This window comes from Vulpes vulpes, chromosome 9 (genome assembly GCF_048418805.1).
Source record: "Vulpes vulpes isolate BD-2025 chromosome 9, VulVul3, whole genome shotgun sequence".
Classification (NCBI taxonomy): Eukaryota; Metazoa; Chordata; class Mammalia; order Carnivora; family Canidae; genus Vulpes; species Vulpes vulpes.
The window spans coordinates 62436152-62458578 of record NC_132788.1 but is presented as its reverse complement, the minus strand read 5'-3'; the positions used below and the strand labels follow the sequence as shown (position 1 = coordinate 62458578).

Here is a 22427-nt window from a genome sequence, read left to right as displayed (position 1 = left end):
GGAACAAAGCTGCTCTGCTGTACTACAGTGCCACAGATCAGTCCTGCAGGTGGAGATGAATGAAAATGTAATTCTTTGGCACTTCCTTTCCTCCTTACCTAATAGTGGGACCTAAAATAGGTCCCCTCCACCATTCTCATTTCTTGGATGGATTCTTAAGTGCTAACAGGGGAAGAAATCAAACTGCATTTATTCTACACTAAATACATCTTATGGCTGGGAACAACTAGGAAAGGACTGGAAGTTTTCTAAAACTGAACCAGTGCTTTTTTTTTTTTATGGATAGAATGTTCTTTTTTAAGATTTATTTATTTATTCATGATAGACATAGAGAGGGAGAGGCAGAGACACAGGCAGAGGGAGAAGCAGGCTCCATGCTGGGGCCGGATGCGGGACTTGATCCGGGACTCCAGGATCGCGCCCTGGGCCAAAGGCAGGCACCAAACCACTAAGCCACCCAGGGATCCCTAAAACTGAACCAGTGCTTAAGGCTACACTATTAATTTCTTATCGGAACAATCTGTCTTTAGAACAACTTCTGACAAGAGACCAGAGGTATTAGAGTAGGCTTCCAGTTCTTTTATTTTTTAAAAAATATTTTATTTGTTTATTCATGAGAGACAGAGAGAGGCAAAGACATAGGCAGAAGGAGAAGCAGGCTCCATGCAGGGAACCAAACGTAGGACTCGATCCTGGGTCTCCAGGATCACACCCTGGGTTGAAGGCGGCGCTAAACTGCTGAGCCACCTGGGCTGCCCAAGGCTTCCATTTCTAAGCAAAAATGTATAGAAACAACTAGTAAACTGGAAATCTTTACCTTCACGTGTGTGAATTATCACTCTCTTAAATCAGAAAACACAAATATTCTTATGTTTGAAAATCAACTGTGCAGAATTTTAATTTCTCAAAGTACACACTTATTTCTTGATGATGAGAACTCACTTATGTGATGCTTCCCAGGCTTCCTCTTCTTCTAGAAGATCTCTTATGATGTCTGAACTGGAACTAAAAGAACATGTACATCAATATTGTCAGACAATATAAAGACCATATGGTTCTGTTTATATGAAGTTCTAGAAAATGCAAACTAATCTACAGTGACAGAAAGCAAACTAGCAGACCAGTGATCATTTGCAGGGGGCAGGGGGTGGGCAAGGAGGGATTACAAAGTAGAAACTCTGGGAGTTAAAAAAAAAAAAAAAAAGAAACTCTGGGAGTAGGTTCATCATCTTGATAGTGAAGATGATTTCATAGCTGTATACAGGTATCAAAATTCATCAAATTGTGTTTTAAATATTTGCAGTTTATTATACATCAACTTCAGTAAAGGTGTAAAAAAAAAACTTAATAAACTAGCAATAATAAAGAAAACAAATCATTAAGGCTTAAATAAATCCCTCAACATAAAACTTGCATTCAAATGGAATAGTCACAAGCCTTTTAATCTCCCATGGCAACCAAAGATCAAATTGTGTTTCAAAAACTACTATCTGGTAATGACATTCACAAAGAGACATTAAGTTCTTAAGTGACTTTTAGTTCTTTTGTAACCGAAGTAAAGTAAAAATTAATTAATTTGAACTGTGCTAATACTGGAATTTGTTACAATTAGCAAATTAGCTTAAAGTGTTGTGTAATCTTTGGTCTATCTGTGAAGGGTACAAGGTAAATAAGGTTAAAGAGGGCACATATTATATCTTTATAAAAGGAAAAAAGTGTCTCAAGGCTTTAGCATCTTGTTCTTACCCAAATAAATTCTTACCAAATAAAAAAAAAAGATGTACATCAATAGTGAAAAACCATTTCTTTAGGCATTCAAGACAAAGAATGTGAAGGGCATTGCATGGGACAATTCAAAAACTGGAGTCACTACCCCAGGGTTGAAATGGCTAAAACAAAGGAATAACTTTCTCTCAGGTAAGAAACAACAAGTTTGGGCATGTTTGTGCCAATCATTTTCTAACAATACTCAGAAAACCAAAGTTTAAAAATTATGGGGAGTAAAGTGCCAATGAATCATTCTCAACTATTGACAAATCACTTTGAAGCAACGTTTTCCTGTGCTGCATGAACAAAACACAGCAACAACAATCAGTGAATACTGCTGTTACTCAAGGTGTGACCCTCAAATCCCAAGCCTCTCAAGGAGCTAGATGCAGGAGCCCTTCTGACTATGGTTCATGTGTATGACAGCCTGTGTGTGGTGGTTCCAATCGCAGTGCAGGCGTAGTGACCCTCCAACAGAGCTAGCTCAGTGGTTCTCCGGCATTTCGGGATAAGAGTCCTCATAGGGTAGCAGTGTTTGTGGCTTAAGAAAATAAATAATAAATAAATAAATAATAAATAAATAATAAACTGTTATAAATTTAGTAATACTTTTAGTCTACATTTTATTCATTACAGTGTCAGTGAAAAAACGGTAGTACCGGCATTTGTGAGACACCGTTTTTATGTCAAAATGATTCTTGATATGTATGTGCTCCTGCAGACCCACCAAATCATTCCTTCAGGCCCCTGGGTTGGGAAGCACTGATCTAAAGTATCAGAGCACCTAAACATCTACTAACTCTTCTACATTTGAGGGTGCCCACCCCACCCCCCGTGCAAATGCAAGTGCCCCAGAAAAACACAACATTCATTTATCACTGGTAATTTTCACCTTAGTGTAAATTGCCTTAAAAAAAACTTTCCCATTAAACAGCTAGCTAAATGTGGTTTTTATTAGGAGGGAAGAGAGAAAAGCAGAAGGTCCTTAAGGAGACACAAGGCAGATTTCATCAACTTTATTAATTTCCTAAGAGAGAGACCTTCATAGCCACTCACTAGGGAGGGCTAATATCCACTGTCACCTCTACTCCCACAGAAGCAATCTAACCTCTTCACTCCCAACATCCCAACCTTTGTTATTCCTTACTTCAACTACTACAACTTTATAAAAGTAAACTGAAGTTGTTTAAATATAACTTTTTTTCCCTTTTCTATTCTTAAATTGATACCATCACCAACTCTTCATTACCTGGACACAGTGAGGGCAGCATTTCTCAACCTTTTTCATTCTCATCCCCCACCTAAGGAGCTTTTTTACTTTTTTTTTTTTTTTAAAGACTTTATTTATTTATTCATGAGAGACCGAGAGAGAGAGAGAGAGAGAGAGAGAGAGAGACAGAGAGAGAGAGAGAGAGAGAGAGAGGCAGAGACACAGGCAGAGCAAGAAGCAGGCTCCCTGCAGGGAGTCCAAGGTGGGACTGGATCCCGGGTCTCCAGGATCACACCCTGGGCTGAAGGCGGCACTAAACTGCTGAGCCACCCTGGCTGCCTGCTTTTTTACTTTTTTTTTTTTTTTTTTAAGATTTTATTTATTTATTTATGAGAAACATATATAGAGAGAGAGGCAGAGACACAGGCAGAGGGAGAAGCAGGCTCCACGCAGGGAGCCTGAGGTGGGACTCGATCCCAGGACTCCAGGATCACGCCCTGGGCCAAAGGCAGGCACTAAACCCCTGAGCCACCCAGGGATCCCCAGACTTTTTCTTTTTTTATAATTGCCCTTCCATGAGATTTTAATACTGAAATGTAATGTGTGTATGTTTATATATTGTACGTATGTGTCTGTGTGCATATATATGCTTTATACACAGAGTAAGGTTTTTGGGTTTTTTTTGAGGGGGAAGTTGTGGTTGTTTGTTTTGTTTTTGCCATCCCCCCTCTTCACTACCAAGAACTACGTCCCATCCACTATGGAGAATACATGAACTAAGAGAATGAGGGTTAAAGGGTGGTCATGCAGCTCTGGGTCCTGGTAGGTGTCATGGGGCTAGAAGAAATAAAGTGTGCTTGTTGCCAACCCACATACAGATTTTTTTTTTTTTTTAACAGGAAGGTTACAAAGCATCCCTCCTGTTCAGCTAAATAAGCAGGACAGCTAGGCCTGCCAACTAACTTAGTAGTCTTGTGGTCAATTTACCCAGGGCCTTTCAAATCACCAGGAGAAATCACTGATTTGTTAAAGGAAAATATTTGCGGTACATTAGTGACATAAACCTAAGTGGTTTTTGCTACACTATCTCAGTGAAAACAGATGGTAGAGGAGGCTCACAAAAAAACACACCTCAAAAGTGGCTTGCAATCTCCTCTTGCTCTGTGACTTCAACACCCTTGACCAGCCACAGTGCCCAGCTCCCCAACTTCTTTCCTTTCACCCCAGCTTAGTCATTAACCTGAATGACAAAGTTTGGGAGGTCTGAAGTTTACCTACAGTGATATTTCAGGATTATCTGCTAGATTTCCTACTCTGAGTCTAGTCACCACTAAGAAACTGACAGTTGGGGTGCCTGGGTGGCTCAGCTGGTTAGGCATCTCTCGATTTCAGCTCAGGTCTGAACTCAGGGTTAAGAGATCAAGTCCTCCTGAGTCGGGCTCAATGCTGAGTGTAGAGCCTGCTTAAGATTCTCTCTCCCTCTCCTTCTGCCCCTCTCCCAACCCCAAAAAACAACTAAGAGTTAACACTACAATTAAAACAGCAGATAGACTTGTTCATTCCTTTTTAAAAAGTTAAAGTAATGTACTTACCATATTCTACTTAAAAAACACAGTTTTGAAATTACATATACAGCTTCACAAGTAGGATTTTACCAACAGACTACTAGGCACAACAGTTAATGCTACTAAAATTAACACTCACAGATCTCTTCCTTATGGATAGAATTAATTTTTTGAAGTCTTACTCATTTTTATGCCTTGAAGATCAAAAATTCTTTTCATATACTTTTAGGACATCTAAGAATTCCTCCATAGGAGAAAACAAATTACTCACTCTGGTATACCAGAGGTCAGAGCATGTATGAGCCTACACAGCTATAGCTTTTAATTCTCACAAGAGCTTTGTCAGAGTAAATTTCAGCTCCTCTTCTACTTGGGTTTGGAACATTCTGGTAGATCATGCTTTAAGAAGCTCAGATACATGAAAGTCACAGCTCGCTATATAAGGGTGTTTAAACTGTGCTCCATGATGTTACCATCAGTCCAGGCTAGAGCAGAAATTATTCTGTAGATTAAATACACATGAGAAGGACTCATAGGCAAAAATACCAATCTTGAATTCTATGGAATTCCCAACCTCTGTTCAGAAAAGATTTAGATCTATTTAGAATACTCACACTTAATTTTTCATACCATTTATAAAATCTGTATTTTCAGCTCAAACTTTCAGGAGTGTAAGCTAAACTGTTTTTGGTTTGTTAATCATTGGCTTAACTGGCCTTTCTATAATGTTTTTTACTCTTGTAATTCTCTTATTAAAAAGCAGTAGCACAACATTTTAATAGGCAAAGGAAAACACTTTTTTGTGTATTTCTTTTGCAGCATATTATTTCATAGTCAAGATCTTATCACCAAAGCTGGAAAGTAAGATGCCTAATACCTCTCAAAATGATATGACTGATAAGACTATCCAGAGTATAAGTATCCAAAAATCACAGCATTTTAGCATCAAACAGAGTCGAGTTTTGGTGCTGTTTCTGTCACTTAGTGTGGAACACTGAGCAAGTTACTTAATCTTCCCAAGTCTCAATATTCTCACCTATAACGTCAGGATAGGAACACATGCAGTTCATAGGGATATTTTAAAGATTAATCAATATAACATACAGAATGTTTAGCATAGAACTTAGAGCATAGTAAGTGTTCAACAAATAAAGCTTTCATATTTTCATATAACAAATCTGGGTCTGAATCACACAAATAACTGCCTCAGCACTCTGCTTCCACTTGCGCCAGGAAGTGATCACTATGTATTCTATTTTAATCTTTGATTTCCACTGTTTCTATGACACCAGGGTGCAAATTCATCAGAATTTGTTATTTATCCAGCATGGCAGGTACACAGGGTACCATGGGGTAGGAAAAAATGCAAACATCTGCTATAAAAATCCTGTGGATTAAAGATTACTTACAAGTGAGATTTTTCTATTATCTAGTGGTTACTCCCCACCTTCCGCCCCATCTCTTCTCATATTGTGGCATTAACTTGAGCATGCTTGAGTATATCAAACCCAAAAACAAAAACTCCTTAAGAACAGACCACTGTAGGACTAATGGAGAGCACACAGTGCCACGAGACAAAGGTATTTACCTACATGCTGCCAGCTACCATAAATCCTTCCTCAAACACTTATTTTTAGTAATCCATTCTTATTTTAGAGTAAGCAGTAGTTTCTACGTCTAATATGTTAGTAGTGGGCTAACAATAAAATGTCCTATATTCAAACAAGAAACAACTCAATGTTAACAATGACAAAAGCGACTTTTTTTTTTTTTGAGCAACTACTTCTACAAACCATTGTAATAATTAGCTTACGCGCATCAGCCTAAATTCATAAGCACCTTGGGTTTTATCCCCACAGATGGACAAAGGATCAGAGACAATAAAGTAAGTAAAAAATAGAAAAACCAAAACAGGGATGTGAATGCAAAAGCTCAAAGTAATACATGGTAAATCCTTAATAAAAGATGAAAGCAAACCTTAACTAAAACTAAAGTTATGGAAAAAAATAAATAAAACAAAGGTTATGTTCAATTTACAAAGCATTCACAACATACAGTTATCTCATTTGCTTTTTAGAATCACCCAGGAAGGGAGGTTACCAGGGCAAAAAAACATCTTTCCATTTTGTCAGCAGGGCAAGTGAAGCCCAGGGATATTAATTTGACAATCGGCCACGTGCCGAATCATTTTAGAGTCAGAAAACCATGACTGAGATGAACTCCCACAGACAAAGACGACTGCCTGCTGGGTACCTGGATCTCATGGACACACATACATTTCAAGGACTTGAGATCATAATATCTAGGTGAAGATGCATTCCTCCCAAAACAATGTTGCATTCATTCAAAGGACAGTAGACTCATTTACCACCTAGTTTAAGCTCTTTTGAAATGCAAAATATGTGCAAGAACTATTCTATGTTCCCACATATCTCTAAAAACTTTCAACAAATAAAAATCAACACCTGAAACATGGTGAATCATTTATTTAGCTTTCAGAAGTATTTTGAAGTTCATAAATACTCCCAGAAAAATGGCTATCATAAAGTACAAAACAGTAATGTATGTTACTAGAAAAAGATTTTGTGGTAATATTTAAGTTCATTAAAAAGTTAAAAATCCAAATGTAATGTCAACCTTCCAAAAGCAATCATGAAGATTTTTAAAAGTACAAGATATCACTGAATTATAACATAACATATGTTACGGTTTAGTTACTTTGCTGTTTTCCTTAGATCCTGTTTTCTTTTGACCAGAAACATAAACAAATTTATTTAGCAATTTTTCCAATAATCCCAATGCCCTCTAAATTACAAAATCTCAGTAATATATTTGTCATGTCTTACTGCCTGCATCACCAAACTTCATTAATCAATTTATACTAATATAACATTGAAGATAACAATGATTTCCAAAACTTTATTTTAAAGAGTACAGACTCTTTTTGTTTAAAGTAGATCAACATATTTGTAGGTTCAAAATCAAAATGACAGGGCAAAAAATTAAAAAAGGGGGCACCTGGGTGGCTCAGTGGTTGAGCATCTGCCTTTGGCTCAGGTCATGATCCCAGGGTCCTGGGATCGAGTCCACATCAGGCTCTTCGCAGGGAGCCTACTTCTCTCTCTGCCTATGTCTCTGCCTCTCATGAATAAATAAAATCTTTAAAAAAAAAAAAAAACCTCAAAATCACATAAAAATATGTACACTGCTAAGTCTCACACTCTCCTTACTCTCCTGCCAACCCATTCCTTGTCTCCAAAGTGTAATCACTTATTAGTTTGTTTATTCTTCCGGTGTTTCTTTATGCAAAATCAAATATAAGTATACATCATCTCTCCCTCACCCCCTCCCATTAGAAAGGAAACCCCATGCTATCTATGCTGTTTTGAACAATGGTCTTTTCACTTACAAATCTATCCTGGAAATCTTTCTATCAGCACACAGAGATTGTCATTTTGAACAACCAGAGAGTATTTTATTGTGTGGCTGTATTATAGTTTAATCAACCAGCCCCAGTGATAAATACTTGAGTAGTTTCTAGGCTTTTGTTATTATGTAAACAACCAATAACCTTGTGTGTAAGTCATTGTGCACGCAGGTGTAATCTGGAGGACAAATTCATTGAATACCAGCTAAAAAGGCAGACAATAGTACTTTCAGTTGATCTCATCAGATTCTTCTCCTTAAGAATGGTATTATGTGGCACCAGCCAGTAATAAAAAAAGAGGGTCTGTTTCCCCACAGCCTTACAGCAGGGTATATAAGCAAATGTCAAGATTTTTTGCCAACCTACCAGGTGAGAATTGGATTTAATTTGCATTTCTCTTTCAGCAAACCATCTCTGTTCATGACTTTTGTCCATTTTTCTCCTAGGTCCGTGGGTCCTTTCCTTCTCAGTCTCTAGATGCTCAAAAAGCCTATCTACTCTTTACTATTTTTTTAAAAAGGTACTATTAATCCTCTATAAATGTTAAGAAAAAGTAGTAGCATATATTTTTTTCATTGTCAAAAACATTTCTATTATTTATGAAAGTTAAACATTATTTTCTTAAAGCTACATATTTGACATTTTCTCAGTTGATGAGAGAGAATTCCAAAGCATGTATTATTATATTTATCTTAATTTTAATTCTGGTTGCAATTTAAAATCAAATTTATCTGATTCTTTCTGGTATCCCACACTATCCTCTATAATTAATGCAGGAACTCTGGCTAACCAAAATTAACTACCTACTCTGAGCTGTACATCAGCAACTAAACATGGCAGGAAAGAAACCCCAAAACATCTATTTATCTGACTTTATCTGTTAACTAAATTTAAAGTTCTTGACCACAAGTCTGAAATGGGCAATCCTTGCTACCAGGCAATCCTACAATACTTACCTGGCATATTCTGCTTCCCATTCTCAAAAAGACTCCTGCCTTCTTAAATCACCTATCTGCCACCCTACTCCAACTCCCAACTGATGAACCTGCCTTAAGGTTCATGACTTGCTGGTCATGCCTTGATCCGATGCTTAACTGAGAACAAGCACTAAGTTGCTACAACTATTTACCAGTTGGTAAAGCCAAAAATTTAGGATTCATCCTTACTGTTGAGCTTTTCCTTGATCACCATATGCAAACCATCTATCTGCAAGTTCTGCCTCTCCTACCTCCAAAATATATCCCCAGTCCCACTCATTTCTAGCTTCACTATTATTATGCAGATACACCCCACCACGATGGGTAAATGGATTGCTGCAGAAGCCTAACTAGTCTCCTTTCCATTCTTGCTTTGCCTCTAGCCCACCCCTCCCACGCCCATCTATTCTCACAACATCTGGAGTCATCCTTTTAAAGCATATAAAACAGACCTAGATCAGATCAATATTGATAAACCATTTGGTCTCTAAATTGATCTAAAGATTCAATGAATCTCAACCAAAATTCCTTTTGTTTTATGGCAATTGACAAGTTGATATGGAGATGCAAAGGACCTAAAAATAGCCAAAATAATTTTGAAGGCCATGGCAGGCACCTCTGTCCTCCAGCATCATCTCTTCGTGACAGACAAATACTCCCGTTTTCTGCGTGCCAAGAAGAAGGATTAGGAAACACTACATCTAAAGAGAGAAGCAGACCTTTAGGTCAATCTCTTTAAATTTTTATAAAAAGTGAAGAAATGCGTGTTGTTGTTTAAAGAGAAATAAAAGGACATTTGGTTAATTCCAAATGTTGGAGTCCTCTTGGCTGTCAGGAAAAACTCATTTCAAAATATAATTAAACATGTATGCTTTTACAAACTTAAGAAACAAAAGAAGACATCAACTCAGAGTCTAATGTAAGGGAAAATTTTTTTAATTAGCAAAATTTTCACTGTTACAACTAGATACTGAATCAAACTCTCAAGTTAAATGGGCAGGGGGGCAAAACCATAATGCTTCATTTTGTTTTTATTCTATATATTGTTAGCAGTATAATGACAGATACAAACAAAAAAAATACTGAAGAATAACAAGATCATAGTAACAGGTTATGATATTTAACTCCTAGACAGAAATAAACTAAAAGACAAGCAACATTGCAAAGATGAAAATTTCCTCTACAACTTAAGAAGCTTTCATTTGATTACAAGTTTCCTTGATAATAGGGACGAAGGATCTGGATATGAAGTTATAATGAGATGAGCATGTCTTCTGCATAGGCAGGCCAAATTCTACATAGCCTCCACTCTGAGAAAGCATACTTAACCATGCAAATGTGAGAAGCCTGGCCAATACCAACCACGCAAGCCACAGAAACCCAACATCAAGTCAAGGTTCAGGCGATAAAACTCTAGTCTTGTGATTTATTCAAGGAGAAGATTTTGAGAACTACCTCACATTGCTGGATTTTAGGCAGTAGACACTGAACTGCCCTGTGATCGGTTCCCAGTAAAATGAAGTTGTTAGACTAAATGATCTAGTGCATGAGAAAGAATTAGCCCTCCAAAACTGTCCTCACACCAAATTTTAGTGTTCAGATATATATTTTTAATTTTTAATTTGTACTATTACCCATACTCTAATACCACATTCTAAATGATTCTAAAAAATGTGCTTACTAGGACAAGAGAAGCATACTACAGCACACATTAATGCAATATTAAAGGCTTCTATAATTGACTTCTGTAGAATCACTTAAAAAATAACCTTCTGCATTTGAGGCCTGTTATGTTTTAACACTCAAATGTCTCTGAGATACAAGAACAGTGTGCACTACTCACGTGGTAAAATCAAAGAAGGAAGCAAAATCAGCGATTTTATATGTACCCATGTTCCAGAATGTGACTGTTCGTGTGGGAATAAAGAGAACAGAGAACATGTGCAAATTAACACTGCATGTCCTTCTAACAAGGCAACCGTACAATCATCTAAACCCAGACACTCTGGAGAGTACAAGAGCACACTATTAATAATGACGCCAGGATGAGAAATGGAATGAGCCAATTTCAGGGAAACCAGAACATATGGTTATTCTAGACCTAAATGACATTTTGAACAATTCCATTAAAATGCTACTAACAAAGGAAGCAATGGTGCCTGAGACAAAAGTCCTGATATAACTCACATTGTCATGGGGGGTGGGGGCGGGAAGGGTGTGGAAACTGGGCTGAGAATTATTGGCTTCTACTCTATTCACTGACTTTGAATAAGTCCCCTCACCTGCCCAGGCTTCTATTTCCTCACCTGTGGTATGAAGTTACTCTTTTTAGTGACTTCTTGCATTACCTTCTAACTTGAAAATGTTTATATTCTATCCTAATGTGTCTTTTCGCCAGGTTCTCAAGGTTTCCAAGGAGACCTCATATATCTGTTCCTCGGATTTAAAAGCAAAGGTAGTATAAAATGAGAAAGCAGGGGGAAAAAGTCACTTCTGATTTTAACTTCCAAAGTGATTCTAACAAATTATAAACTTGATCAACTAAATAAAAATACAAAATTATAATAGCATGATATGTAAATTATATACTTCTGTTCCATCCAAATTCATTCACCAGAACAGGCCCAAAAGGACTCTGATTTTTTTTTTTAAAGAGTTTATTTATTTATTCATGAGAGACACACACACACACACACACACACAGAAAGAGAGAGAGAGAGAGAGAGAGAGAGAGAGAGAGAGAGAGGCAGAACTGGCAGAGGGAGAAGCAGGCTCCATGCAGGGAGCCTGATGTGGGACTCGATTCCCCCCCACCCCCCAAACCCTGTCTCCAGGATCACACCTTGAGCCAAAGGCAGAGGCTCAACCTCTGAGCCACCCAGACATCCCAAGGACTCTGATTTTGAATTTTTTTTTTTTTTACTACAGAAAGCTCTTACCAGGCTGTCCACAGTTGGGGGTCTGGGAGAGTTAAACCAACACAGAGGTTGCATGCCTACTAACATTTAGAAAAAACTGGTAGTTCCTTCAAAGTCTCATACTTGCTCTTCTCAAAGCATTCTGAAAAATACACTATCAGCTACTTTTTATTAATGAAAAATTGAATTCTGAAGATTGTATCTCAGTTTTATATATCAAGCTAAATATATCCAGAAGCATATGGAACAAGAATTTGTATGTAGTTTATGAGATGTCTGAAAACTAAAAAAGGAAAACATACTTGAAAAACATCAACTTTATCCAAGTATTCACTTATCATGCCAACCAAAACTCAACACTATAGTCAACGTACCAAAACCTTGGGTGATGTTCAGACACTACTGTGATCTATGACAGTGAAGATATCATTTGGTAAGTATGGAATCTGGAAGGAAATGCCAGTTTCTATAAGCATTTTAGATACACAAGTAATAATAACTTAAAACCTCTCTCCGGATACTGGAAATTGAAGGGCTCAAAGTAATTTTTTTAAAAGATATTTCATTTCTTTGAGAGAGAGAGAGAGAGAGAGAGAACAAGCAGGACAGAGGGGGAGAGAGAGAGAGAGAGAGAGGCCGAATCCCTACTGAGCAGGAAGCCATGACTTGGAGATCATGACCTGAGCCGAAGGCAGATGCCCAACCAACTGAGCCACTCAGGGGCTCAGGGCTCAAAGTAATTTTACAGAGTTTTTTTATAGTGGCATTTTTATAATGGCAGTTCATGAATTTGCTAAAAACAAAGAAAAAATATCTCCCACCTGGGATTGACTCAGAAGGCTGAAAAATCAAGAATTTATTGTAAAACAAAGTTATTCTAAAGAAACTCATCAGATTACCCAACAAAAAAGCATAATAAAAAACTCCCAAAAGGTGCTAACATGAAACCCTGAGAGTAAAAGAAAATATTGTTAAACAGCAAATATTCTTTGGCAATGAATACTGGAGAAAAGATAAAACTATCTGTCCTTTCACGTTGTTCTTGGAGAATCATTAGTGAAATCACTTTTACAAGTATATATTCACCAATAAAAATAAGGTAACTGAAGGGGATGAGGCATATTGTAAACTGTGTGTGTTTTCTCTTATTATGAAATGGAAAGGCTGAGCTACATCCTTGGAGGGGAAATCATTCTATAGAGTAAAAATACTAGTACAAGAAAGCAAAACCAATTAAAAATAAAAGACATTGGAAAGGAAATTAGAATTCTTCCCTCAGGCCACATTTTATGGATTAAATTTTAGCATAGCACAAAATAATAATACATTTTTAATAATACATTTTATACAATGCATTAAAATAGGGTTTTATTAATTTATAAATTAAATGTAACAAGTAAATGTTAAGTAAAAGGAAAAAAGGAAGCATTCAATAACTAAACTTACTACAACCCAGAAAGTGTCTAATTTATTTTTTATTTACTTATTTATTTTTAAAGATTTTATTTATTTACTCATGAGAGACAGAGAGAGAGAGAGAGAGAGAGAGAGAGAGAGAGAGAGAGAGAGAGACAGGCTCCATGCAGGAAGCCCGACTCCATCCCAGGTCTCCAGGATCAGACCCTGGGCTGAAGGCGGCAATAAACCACCGAGTCACCTGGGCTGCCCTGATTATTTTTTTAAATAAACTTTTTATTTTAGAATAGTTTTAGATTGACAGAAAGTTGTAAAGATAGTATAGAACATTCCCACATTTCAATTTCTTCTGTTAACAGCTTACACTAATCGGATTCATTAGTTACAACCAAGGAAGCAATAATACATTATTATTAAGCGAAGTCCCACACCTGAGTTATATTTGTTTTGTCTCTGACTAATGTCTTTTTATTGTTGTTTCAGGATCCTATCCAGGATGCCACATTACATTTAGTCCTCAGGTCTCCTCAGGCAACTCTAGACTGACAGTTGCTCAGGCTCTCCTGGTCTCTATCAGAAATGATAATCCTGACAGTTTGAGGAGTGCTAGTCAGGTGTTTTGTACAATGACCTTCAACTGGAGTTTGTCTGATGTTTTTTTCACAATTTGACTGAGATTATTGAGTTTCCAGGAGGAACACTACAGAGGTTAAGTGTCATTCCCACAATATCCTATCAAGAGAACATGCCATGAACATAACATCATTGTTGATGATGACCTTAATCTCTTGGCTGAGGTAGTGTCTGTCAGGTTTTTGTTTTCTTTTTCTTTCCCTTCATTTCCCTTCCCCCACCCTCGTTACCCCCTCCATCCCTCCCTCCTTTTTCTCTTTCTTTTTCTAACACTTTTCCTGGCATTGGCATGCTTCCTGCCCCAGCCGTAGAATCAGCCATTTCTCCAAGAAATTCCTTCTTTTGAGGAATGTTATTAGAAACCAAGATCAAGGTGTTAGGTGTGCTGGCTGTGATGGTAGTGCCCTTGCTTCTTGGCCCTGGCAGCTGACAGAGCAAGGAAATACATGTGTGTACATTAACTTACTTACTTATGCAGATCTATACATAGCTCGATATGTATACCTCTGAATTTATATAGTAAGCTAGCCATGAGTCCACCCTGTATCACATTGAAAGCTTTAGCCTTGTTTATGTAATCTTCCACTCCAATGACCTGGCTCTCATTTGCCACCCAGACAAGGGCACATAGCTAACATGACAGAAAAAAAGATTATGTTAAACTACAGATGGATAAGATTAAAGTGTTCTGAAGTAAGTCGGGGAGAAATGTCAGCACATATATATTAGACAAATGTTTAAGGTCCACACATCAATGCAAAACAAATAGTGTAAATAAGTACACTGCAAAATACCACTTTCTAATTCCTAAACATAAATAAGGAAGTAATTGTGTATAAAAAAAACATTCAAAAATGATTACCATTAGATGTGCCAAGTAGGTTACATTTTTTTTTTTTTATAATGTCCAAGGAAGGTTCAAAGTCACACAATATTGTCACTTATTAGTAAGGTACTTTGAAAGATCTTCCTAAAAAAAAGACCAGCAGGCCTGTTGTGCTACAGCCCGCAGAGTAACTTCAGAAGTGGGAGAGGATGTCCATATGCAGAAGGGCCATTAACGGTACAGTTATCTCTATTAAGGAGAAACAAAGCAGGATAATAAGGAAGTAAAGCCTGACAATCAAAGAACTCCCAGTTCTGTGTTTGTGATTTTCTGCCTAAGGCCAAGAGATTTTTATTCAGTATATTGGCAAACTTTAGTACGATGACAGATTATTTCATACTTCAGTTTATTATCACACAAGATGAAAAAGTAAATTGTTTCTCATCAACAAGCACATTTTCTCCCATCCGTTTGTGGACTCATCTCTCTCAGAGCTTTCTAGATAATGTCCCTTTCTCTCCCTGATATTTCCTTATCTATCACTTCTTTAACAGCCCCCAGACATCCTTATCTCTTCCGTTCCTGGTAGCAATGGGCAAGTGTGCTTGGCAAATAGATGTGCAGAGGTGCAGTTAGCTCTGGAATGCCTAAAGACATTATTACACTCTTTTGGACAAGAGATCTAGGCAAAAGCCAAGAGGACCCCTATTTGTATTGATAAAGCATACATAAAACCAAACCATTTTCCTATCTTCAGTTGGAATCACTGCTTTGGCAGATCCCATTGGTGCCCTGCCCTGATCCCTCTACTCTAATCCCTTCAGTATACCAGGCTTGAATTGCAACTGTTAGGGCCTTTGTCAGTTGTCCTTGCTCTGGTGGAGCCTGCTCTGTCACCAGTGTAGGACGAGAGGCGGCTTGCAAGTAGCAGAGAACAGCCCTCAACCAAGTAACTGACTCCTTTACTCCTTGCCTGAGTTAACTCAGGTGAGTAGTTTTAAACCAGCTCCTAGTTCCAAGTGGTTTTGATAAAAACTTTGCTTGCTCACAGTGATAATCTGGTTTGATAACATGCTCCCTTCCCTTTTCTGTCTCACGTGCCCACTCCCTATCATGGTTCCTTTACTTTCCAAATTAACTGCTTCCACTGAAATCCTTGTCTTGGGGTCTTCTCAGGAAACCTAGCCATCTCAATAACTGCGTATTTCCACTCTTTCAAGAATGTGAAAAGCAAGGCAACTTGATCAGCAGCATTATCGGTCAGGAGAACTTGGATTCTGAGGTAAACTATACCTAGCTTCAAATTCCAATATTGCCACAATCTATACATACAACCTTAAGCAACTTATTTAACTCCTTTAGCCTTTCATTTCCACATCTTTACAATGGGTTTGCCTGTGGGCTAAATGATGTAACACATGCAGCACTCTTAGTACTCAAACATCAAAATCACACACCTTACTGCTCACATCAACAAGGCTTCACCAATATACTTTACTATTCAGGAGACTCTTGTCTAGGAAGATAAAAATTGTGAATAACTTTATTGTTGAGTCCAAAAACTTAAAAGACCCCATCAGCTTTTTAATAGAAAAGGATTCTTTGTACCCATCACCTCTTCAAAGCCTCATATTGCTGTATTCACCAATTTTCATCTTAGGTTTATCCAATTCTAACCAAGATCTGCAAGGAAAGACCTGTCTGAAACCAAACTTTGAAATCTCAACACGCATCTCAACTCTGACCTCCTGGCTGGAAGAGACTACTCTGACTGATGGTAGAAGTAGTGTTCCCCTGTTCCTTCAGTAAGTAATAAACTTAACTTGGTCTTATCAACAGGCCAGTATTCAACACTCCTTAGATGAATGTCACAATGGCATCTTTTCTGTTAAGACTATGTCATTATTCTTCAATTTACTCAGCACTTACGAAAGACTGACATTTACTCCTTGAGTCTTCCAACAAATAGTAATCAAGATTTCTTCACATTTTTGTGTTTTTTGTTATTGTTCTCTTGTTCTCAAGAATTCTGAACAGACAGCTCTTCCAAAAATGACTGAAAAGTGAAGAAAAGTTGCACCGAAATATACCAAATACATGGCCAAGGTTTAAGTCTCTCTGTCGAAGAGCGCAGTGTTCTGTGCTTATGTGTTGGATTTCCTACAAAGTTGCTGCTACTGATTTAGTATCAGAGAAAAGGTACTGTTTCTGCCAGAAATTGTTAAAATGTATTCATTCACACCTTATCTGACTCAGATTCACTTACGACAAAAAACTAGCATCTTCAAGAAGGTTAACATAGATTACCAAATGGTGAAATTAGTTGGTCTTTGCAAGTACTGAAATCCCAGTCCCCACTTCATTAGCCCAAGTCCTCTAACATGCCAAAGCAGAGATAACCTAGCAGGGTTGGTCCTGAACTGATGGACTGAGTTAATGAAAACCATACTTACCACCCTATGGAGACCACTTTTTTTTTGGTCAATAAATCCTAAGTATAAGTCTTTCCTTTAGAAAATTTCCTAGTACGAACAAACTTCTTTGATTATGGACAATGACTTCTTAAAAAATTTAATTTTAATAATTTCAAAGCTACAAAAAGTGGCTCTGTATGCGTGTATGTGTGTGCTCACACACACACTCTTATTTTTTTAACCACTAAAAGTACATTGGAGCCATTACACCCTTTAGCTGTTTAGTGTGTGCTTCTTCAGAACAACCACATTCACTTATATATATGACCACAATGAAATTATCAAAATCAGGAAACTGAATACTGACATAGTAATATTATCTAATCTATAGACCTAATTCAAATTTCTCCAGTTAGGGCAAAACACAACATCTCTTTATAAATTCTTTTGCCTAGAACTAAAGTGCACAAATACGTATTTTTAAAATAATGATCTGAAGGTTCCTCCAAATAAAAGCATAACTACTATTCATCTCTGCATGAAGATAAAGCTTCCTCCATAGGGCCATAATCAAAAGCATCTTTTCTTATGATGTAGCCCTCAATAAAAATGCAGTTTTTTCTGCTTGCCAAAACTCAGGGAACAAAAGCTCTCTCCTTTTCATTAAGAAGAACAATAAGTTAATTTACGGAAATCTGGACATGTCTCTTGAACTCCCGGAAATCATCTAGCAAGAAGCTGTACAAAAATATAAAATTCTAATCAATGTGTTTATCATCGGTCTTCAGGATGGCACCAGAGACTCAACATATAGCATTCATAATTCAAATTCTAAAAAAAGGACTTACCTAAGAGTTAAGAATCAAGTTAGCAACAAAGTAGCTTCATCCTAATAATTACTTGGACTGGATATACCTATTGGGTCTTAAAATAAGATTATTCTTACTTGTCAGTCTGCCATATTTTTGTAAGTCTGAATATTGTTCCAATACAAAAAAAACTAACATCTTTATTCAACAATCTAATGGTAAGATCTATACTCTATATTAAAGCATGACTGCATGAATTCAGAACAATGCACAATATATTTGCACTCACTTTGTGCGTGACTTTCCTCTTAAAAAAAGACTAAAAAAGCATAAAAAATTATAAAATATGATGGTTTAGCGCCACCTTCGGTCTCGGGCATGATCCTGGGGACCCAGGATCGAGTCCCACGTTGGGCTCCCTGCATGGAGCCTGCTTTTCCCTCTGCCTGTGTCTCTGCCTCTCTCTCTCTCTCTCTTTCCAAATAAATGAATAAAATCTTTAAAAAAGAAAAAAAATATTGAGGTTGGGGCACCTGGGCCTGGGTGGCTCAGTGGCTGAGTGCCTGCCTTCAGCCCAGGGTGTGATCCTGGGGTCCTGGGGTCAAGTCCCACATCGGGCTCCCTGCATGGAGCCTGCTTCTCCCTCTGCCTGTGTCTCTGCCTCTCTTTGTCTCTCATGAATAAATAAAATCTTTAAAAAAGAAAAAGAAGGAAAGAAAAAATTGAGGTCAATTCAACTATGATATAAGACTTCCTGGGATGGCTCAGTTGTTTGTGACTGACTCCTGGTTTCGGTTCAGGTCATGACCTCATGGGTCATGAGATAGAGCCCCACATCAGGCTCTGCACTCAGCAGGGAGTCTGCTTGAAGATTCTCTCCCTCTGCCCCTCCCCGACCTCTCTCTCTCAATAAATAAATCATAAAAAAATAAAATAAAATAAAAAGACTTCCTTTTCACTTAAAAATTTTAATTCACATATCAGAGAGTTCTATAAACCAATGGACATAGGTTTCTATTTTACACTATTGTGCACTATAAAAAAAAGAACTGAAATAAACTGGTTAAAGTATTCCCAAAACATCTTCAGACTTGGAGCCTGACTCTTCTTCCTCACGTTCTGACTCAGTATCTATGAAGTTTGAGTTTTCCCTCACAAAGCTACCCTCTGTACTACCAAGAGCACCAGAGATAACAGCATTTCTCAAAAATACTTGACTAGTATCTCCAGGAATCTCATTGAAGGCAGTGACATCCACTTTGCAAACTCCTTTCCTAATTTTGTCTCTTTCCTCAATCATATCACATGTGACTAGAAGCAGCTTCTGTACAAAGACATCAAGAAGGATCTGACAAATTGATGTGGAACACCCTAACAATAGTCTTTTGCAACATGTGAATCAGTCATGTTATTATTGTTTTAAATTTCTTCCATCTATTCCAAGGGATTTAACCATTTCTCCTGCATTCAGTTGGTGATATAACAGAATACCCTTTGCACATCATTCATTAATACAATTATAATGAGTCTCCAGGACTCAGGGGTCCTGGGCTTGTGGTATCTTTCTTTCCCGTGTCCTATAAATCATCTGATTGTTTTGCAAGAATATGGAATTGCAGCCATTCATCCAATGATGAATATTAACTTATACTCTACTGTACTTTTTTTCATACACAATAACTTTTTTTTTCTCTCATTACTTTGTGGAAGATATTTTAATGACAAACCATTGTAATGCTAACAATGTAACTCAATGTGACTCAAGTGAAATGATAGTCTGGAGAGCCATGACACAAACTACATCACAACTACAACTTGGCAGGTAGCAGCTGTAAGATGCCATCAATTAGAATACACATCACAATTTCAGACATTAAACTGTAAAACAGAAAATGTTATGTCTTACAATTAACAAATCATTCATTTAATAAAGGTCTAGTGGTCTACCACAGGAGACTAGTAGTAAACCACTGACAGGAGATTTTTTTGAAAATGAGTGATGGACTTCATTCTTAAGGACTTTGATAGGTAATTATAGGAATGACAAAAATACTCAAATAACTATAACACAAGATAGGATTTGATTTAAATAAAGTGCTATGAAATTCAGGTACACTGTTACAGGAATTCATAGTTAAATAGAAACTGCTTCCTGCTTAGTGGGAAGAATCAGAGAGAAAGAGATTAGAGGAAGGGCTGAAAGGGGCCATCCAAGAGCAAACCCGAGGGATGACTGGCAAAGTAATGTCTTATAGGAAGTAGATGAATTTATCTTAAGAAATAAAATGTCTTCTTTATAGCAGCATTATTTATAATAGCCAAGATATGGAAGCAGCTCAATTGTCCAACAATTGATGAATGGATAAAGGTGTGTGTGTGATGGAATATTATTCAGCCATGAAAAAGAATGAAATCTTGCCATTTGTAACAACATGGATGGAGGTAGAGTATAATGTTAAGTGAAATAACTCAGTTAGAAAAAGACAAATACCATATGGTTTCACTCATATATGGAACTGAAGAAACAAAACAAATGGACAAAGGAAAAAAAAGAGACCAACTAAGTAAGAAATAGCTCTTAACCATAAAGAATAAATTGATGGTTACCAAAGGGAAGAGTGAAACAGGCAAAGGGGATAAGCAGCACACTTAGTATGATGAGCACTAAACAATGTATAGAATTGTCAAATCACTATACCGTACACCTGAAACTAAAATGTCTTTCTCTTGTGATAAACAAGAAAGAAGAGGTTAGAAATTATAAAACAAAACAAAACAAAACAAAAAACCAAACTCAAAATGGAAAGGAAGAGCTGGAGGCAGGGCAGATTAGCTGACATGGCATCTATTGAAGATGAGGAAACATGCAGGTAACTGGTGTCGAACAGGTACCATGGGAAATGCAATAGAGAGTAACTTAGAAGACTATGCCTCACTAGTAAGCACCCAGCCGAGGCTGGATTCAATGAATTTTGAATGGAACTACTTTAGCCCAGGCTCACAGCTTTCTCTAGCAAAGTTCAGAACAGAAATAGGGAGGGATAAAAAGATAACTTGTGGGATTTACTCTATGACACAGGTGAAGATTTAGAATGAAGGAGATACAACGTCCAGCCAGAGTCCCAATTTTTGTAGCATTACTGAAGGAGACATAATTGATTTCATCTTTATAAAAGTAGAATAATCATATATTTACTAAAGATTCTCAAATCTACTACCTCATTTCATCTTCCCAACAGATCTGAAATAAGATATTTTTATATGTTTTTCATAGAAATGGAAAGACTTCAAAAGATTGATTCCCAAATCACCCAGCAGATCCTAGTGCAAAGCCACTCAACTCTATGCCCTACTACTTTTCCTGCTACATCAGAGCGGCTTCCACTGCATACTTATTCCTCCACAGTCTACTCTTGAATGAGTTACCCAATGGTCTGTCTTGGTACCAAATGAAATATCACTAGTCAAGGCTCACTTCACTCTTACTCTGTTAGCCTTCGTTTCTAGGTATTATATAAGGAACATACTCTTTTAATCTTAAAAATCTTACATGGAAAAATGATAAAAAATGTAAATTAAAAATTAAAATAAAATAAAAAATTTAAGGTTAGAATCTTAATATTTACAATGTATATAGCAGTTACTCAAACTTGAAATATGAGTAGTAGACACTGCCAACTTTCTCAAGGTAAGCTGAGCAAATCCTCATATACTGTCTCTAAAGCTCTGCTTCCAAAGTATACAAGCAAACTCAAGGATTCTTTTTCGTCGCAGGAATGCAATCAGAAACAATCCACATGTCCATCAGCTAATAAATGAATAATAAAACGTATACCCATACAATAAAACAATATTCTTCAATGTAAAGCCATACAACACTGAAATAGGCTACAACATGAACCTTGAAAATATTATGCTAACAGAAGGCAGTCACAAAGACCATACACTCTATGATCTGATTGCTGTGGATTGTCCAGAAGAGGCAAATCTACAGAGACAGAAGGTACATGAGTAGCTGCCAGGGGCTGGCAGAGTCAGAGGAAGTAGGAAATAACTGTTAATGAGTATGAGAGTTCTTTTTGGGGTGATGAAAATGTTCTAAAATTGTGGTGATGGGGCAGCCCTGGTGGCGCAGCGGTTTAGCACCACCTGCAGCCGGGTGTGATCCTGAAGACCCAGGATGGAGTCCCACGTTGGGCTTCCTGTATGGAGCCTACTTCTCCCTCTGCCTGTGTCTCTGCCCCTCTCTCCCTCTGTCTCTATGAATAAATAAAATCTTTAAAAATAAATAAATAAATAAATAAATAAATAAATAAATAAAATTGTGGTGATGGCTGTACATATTTGTGAACATACTAAAAACCATTAAATTGTACACACGCACAAGTGGGTTGTATGGAATGTAAATTATGTCTCAACACAGCTGCTAAAAATTGTAATTAGTGGGTAGTTGCTCTGGATATGG

The 22427-nt window shown here is 37.3% G+C and overlaps 1 protein-coding gene across 2 annotated transcripts in view; it reads right to left on the bottom strand.

Moving 5' to 3' along the window:
* RAD18 (RAD18 E3 ubiquitin protein ligase) overlaps positions 1-22427 on the bottom strand; it is a 102523-nt gene that overhangs the window by 7793 nt on the left and 72303 nt on the right. For both annotated transcript variants that reach the window (XM_026016939.2, XM_072720349.1), the window contains one exon: positions 943-1005. In XM_026016939.2, the coding sequence (XP_025872724.1) occupies positions 943-1005 (63 nt within the window). The remainder of the gene's footprint in view (positions 1-942; positions 1006-22427) is intronic.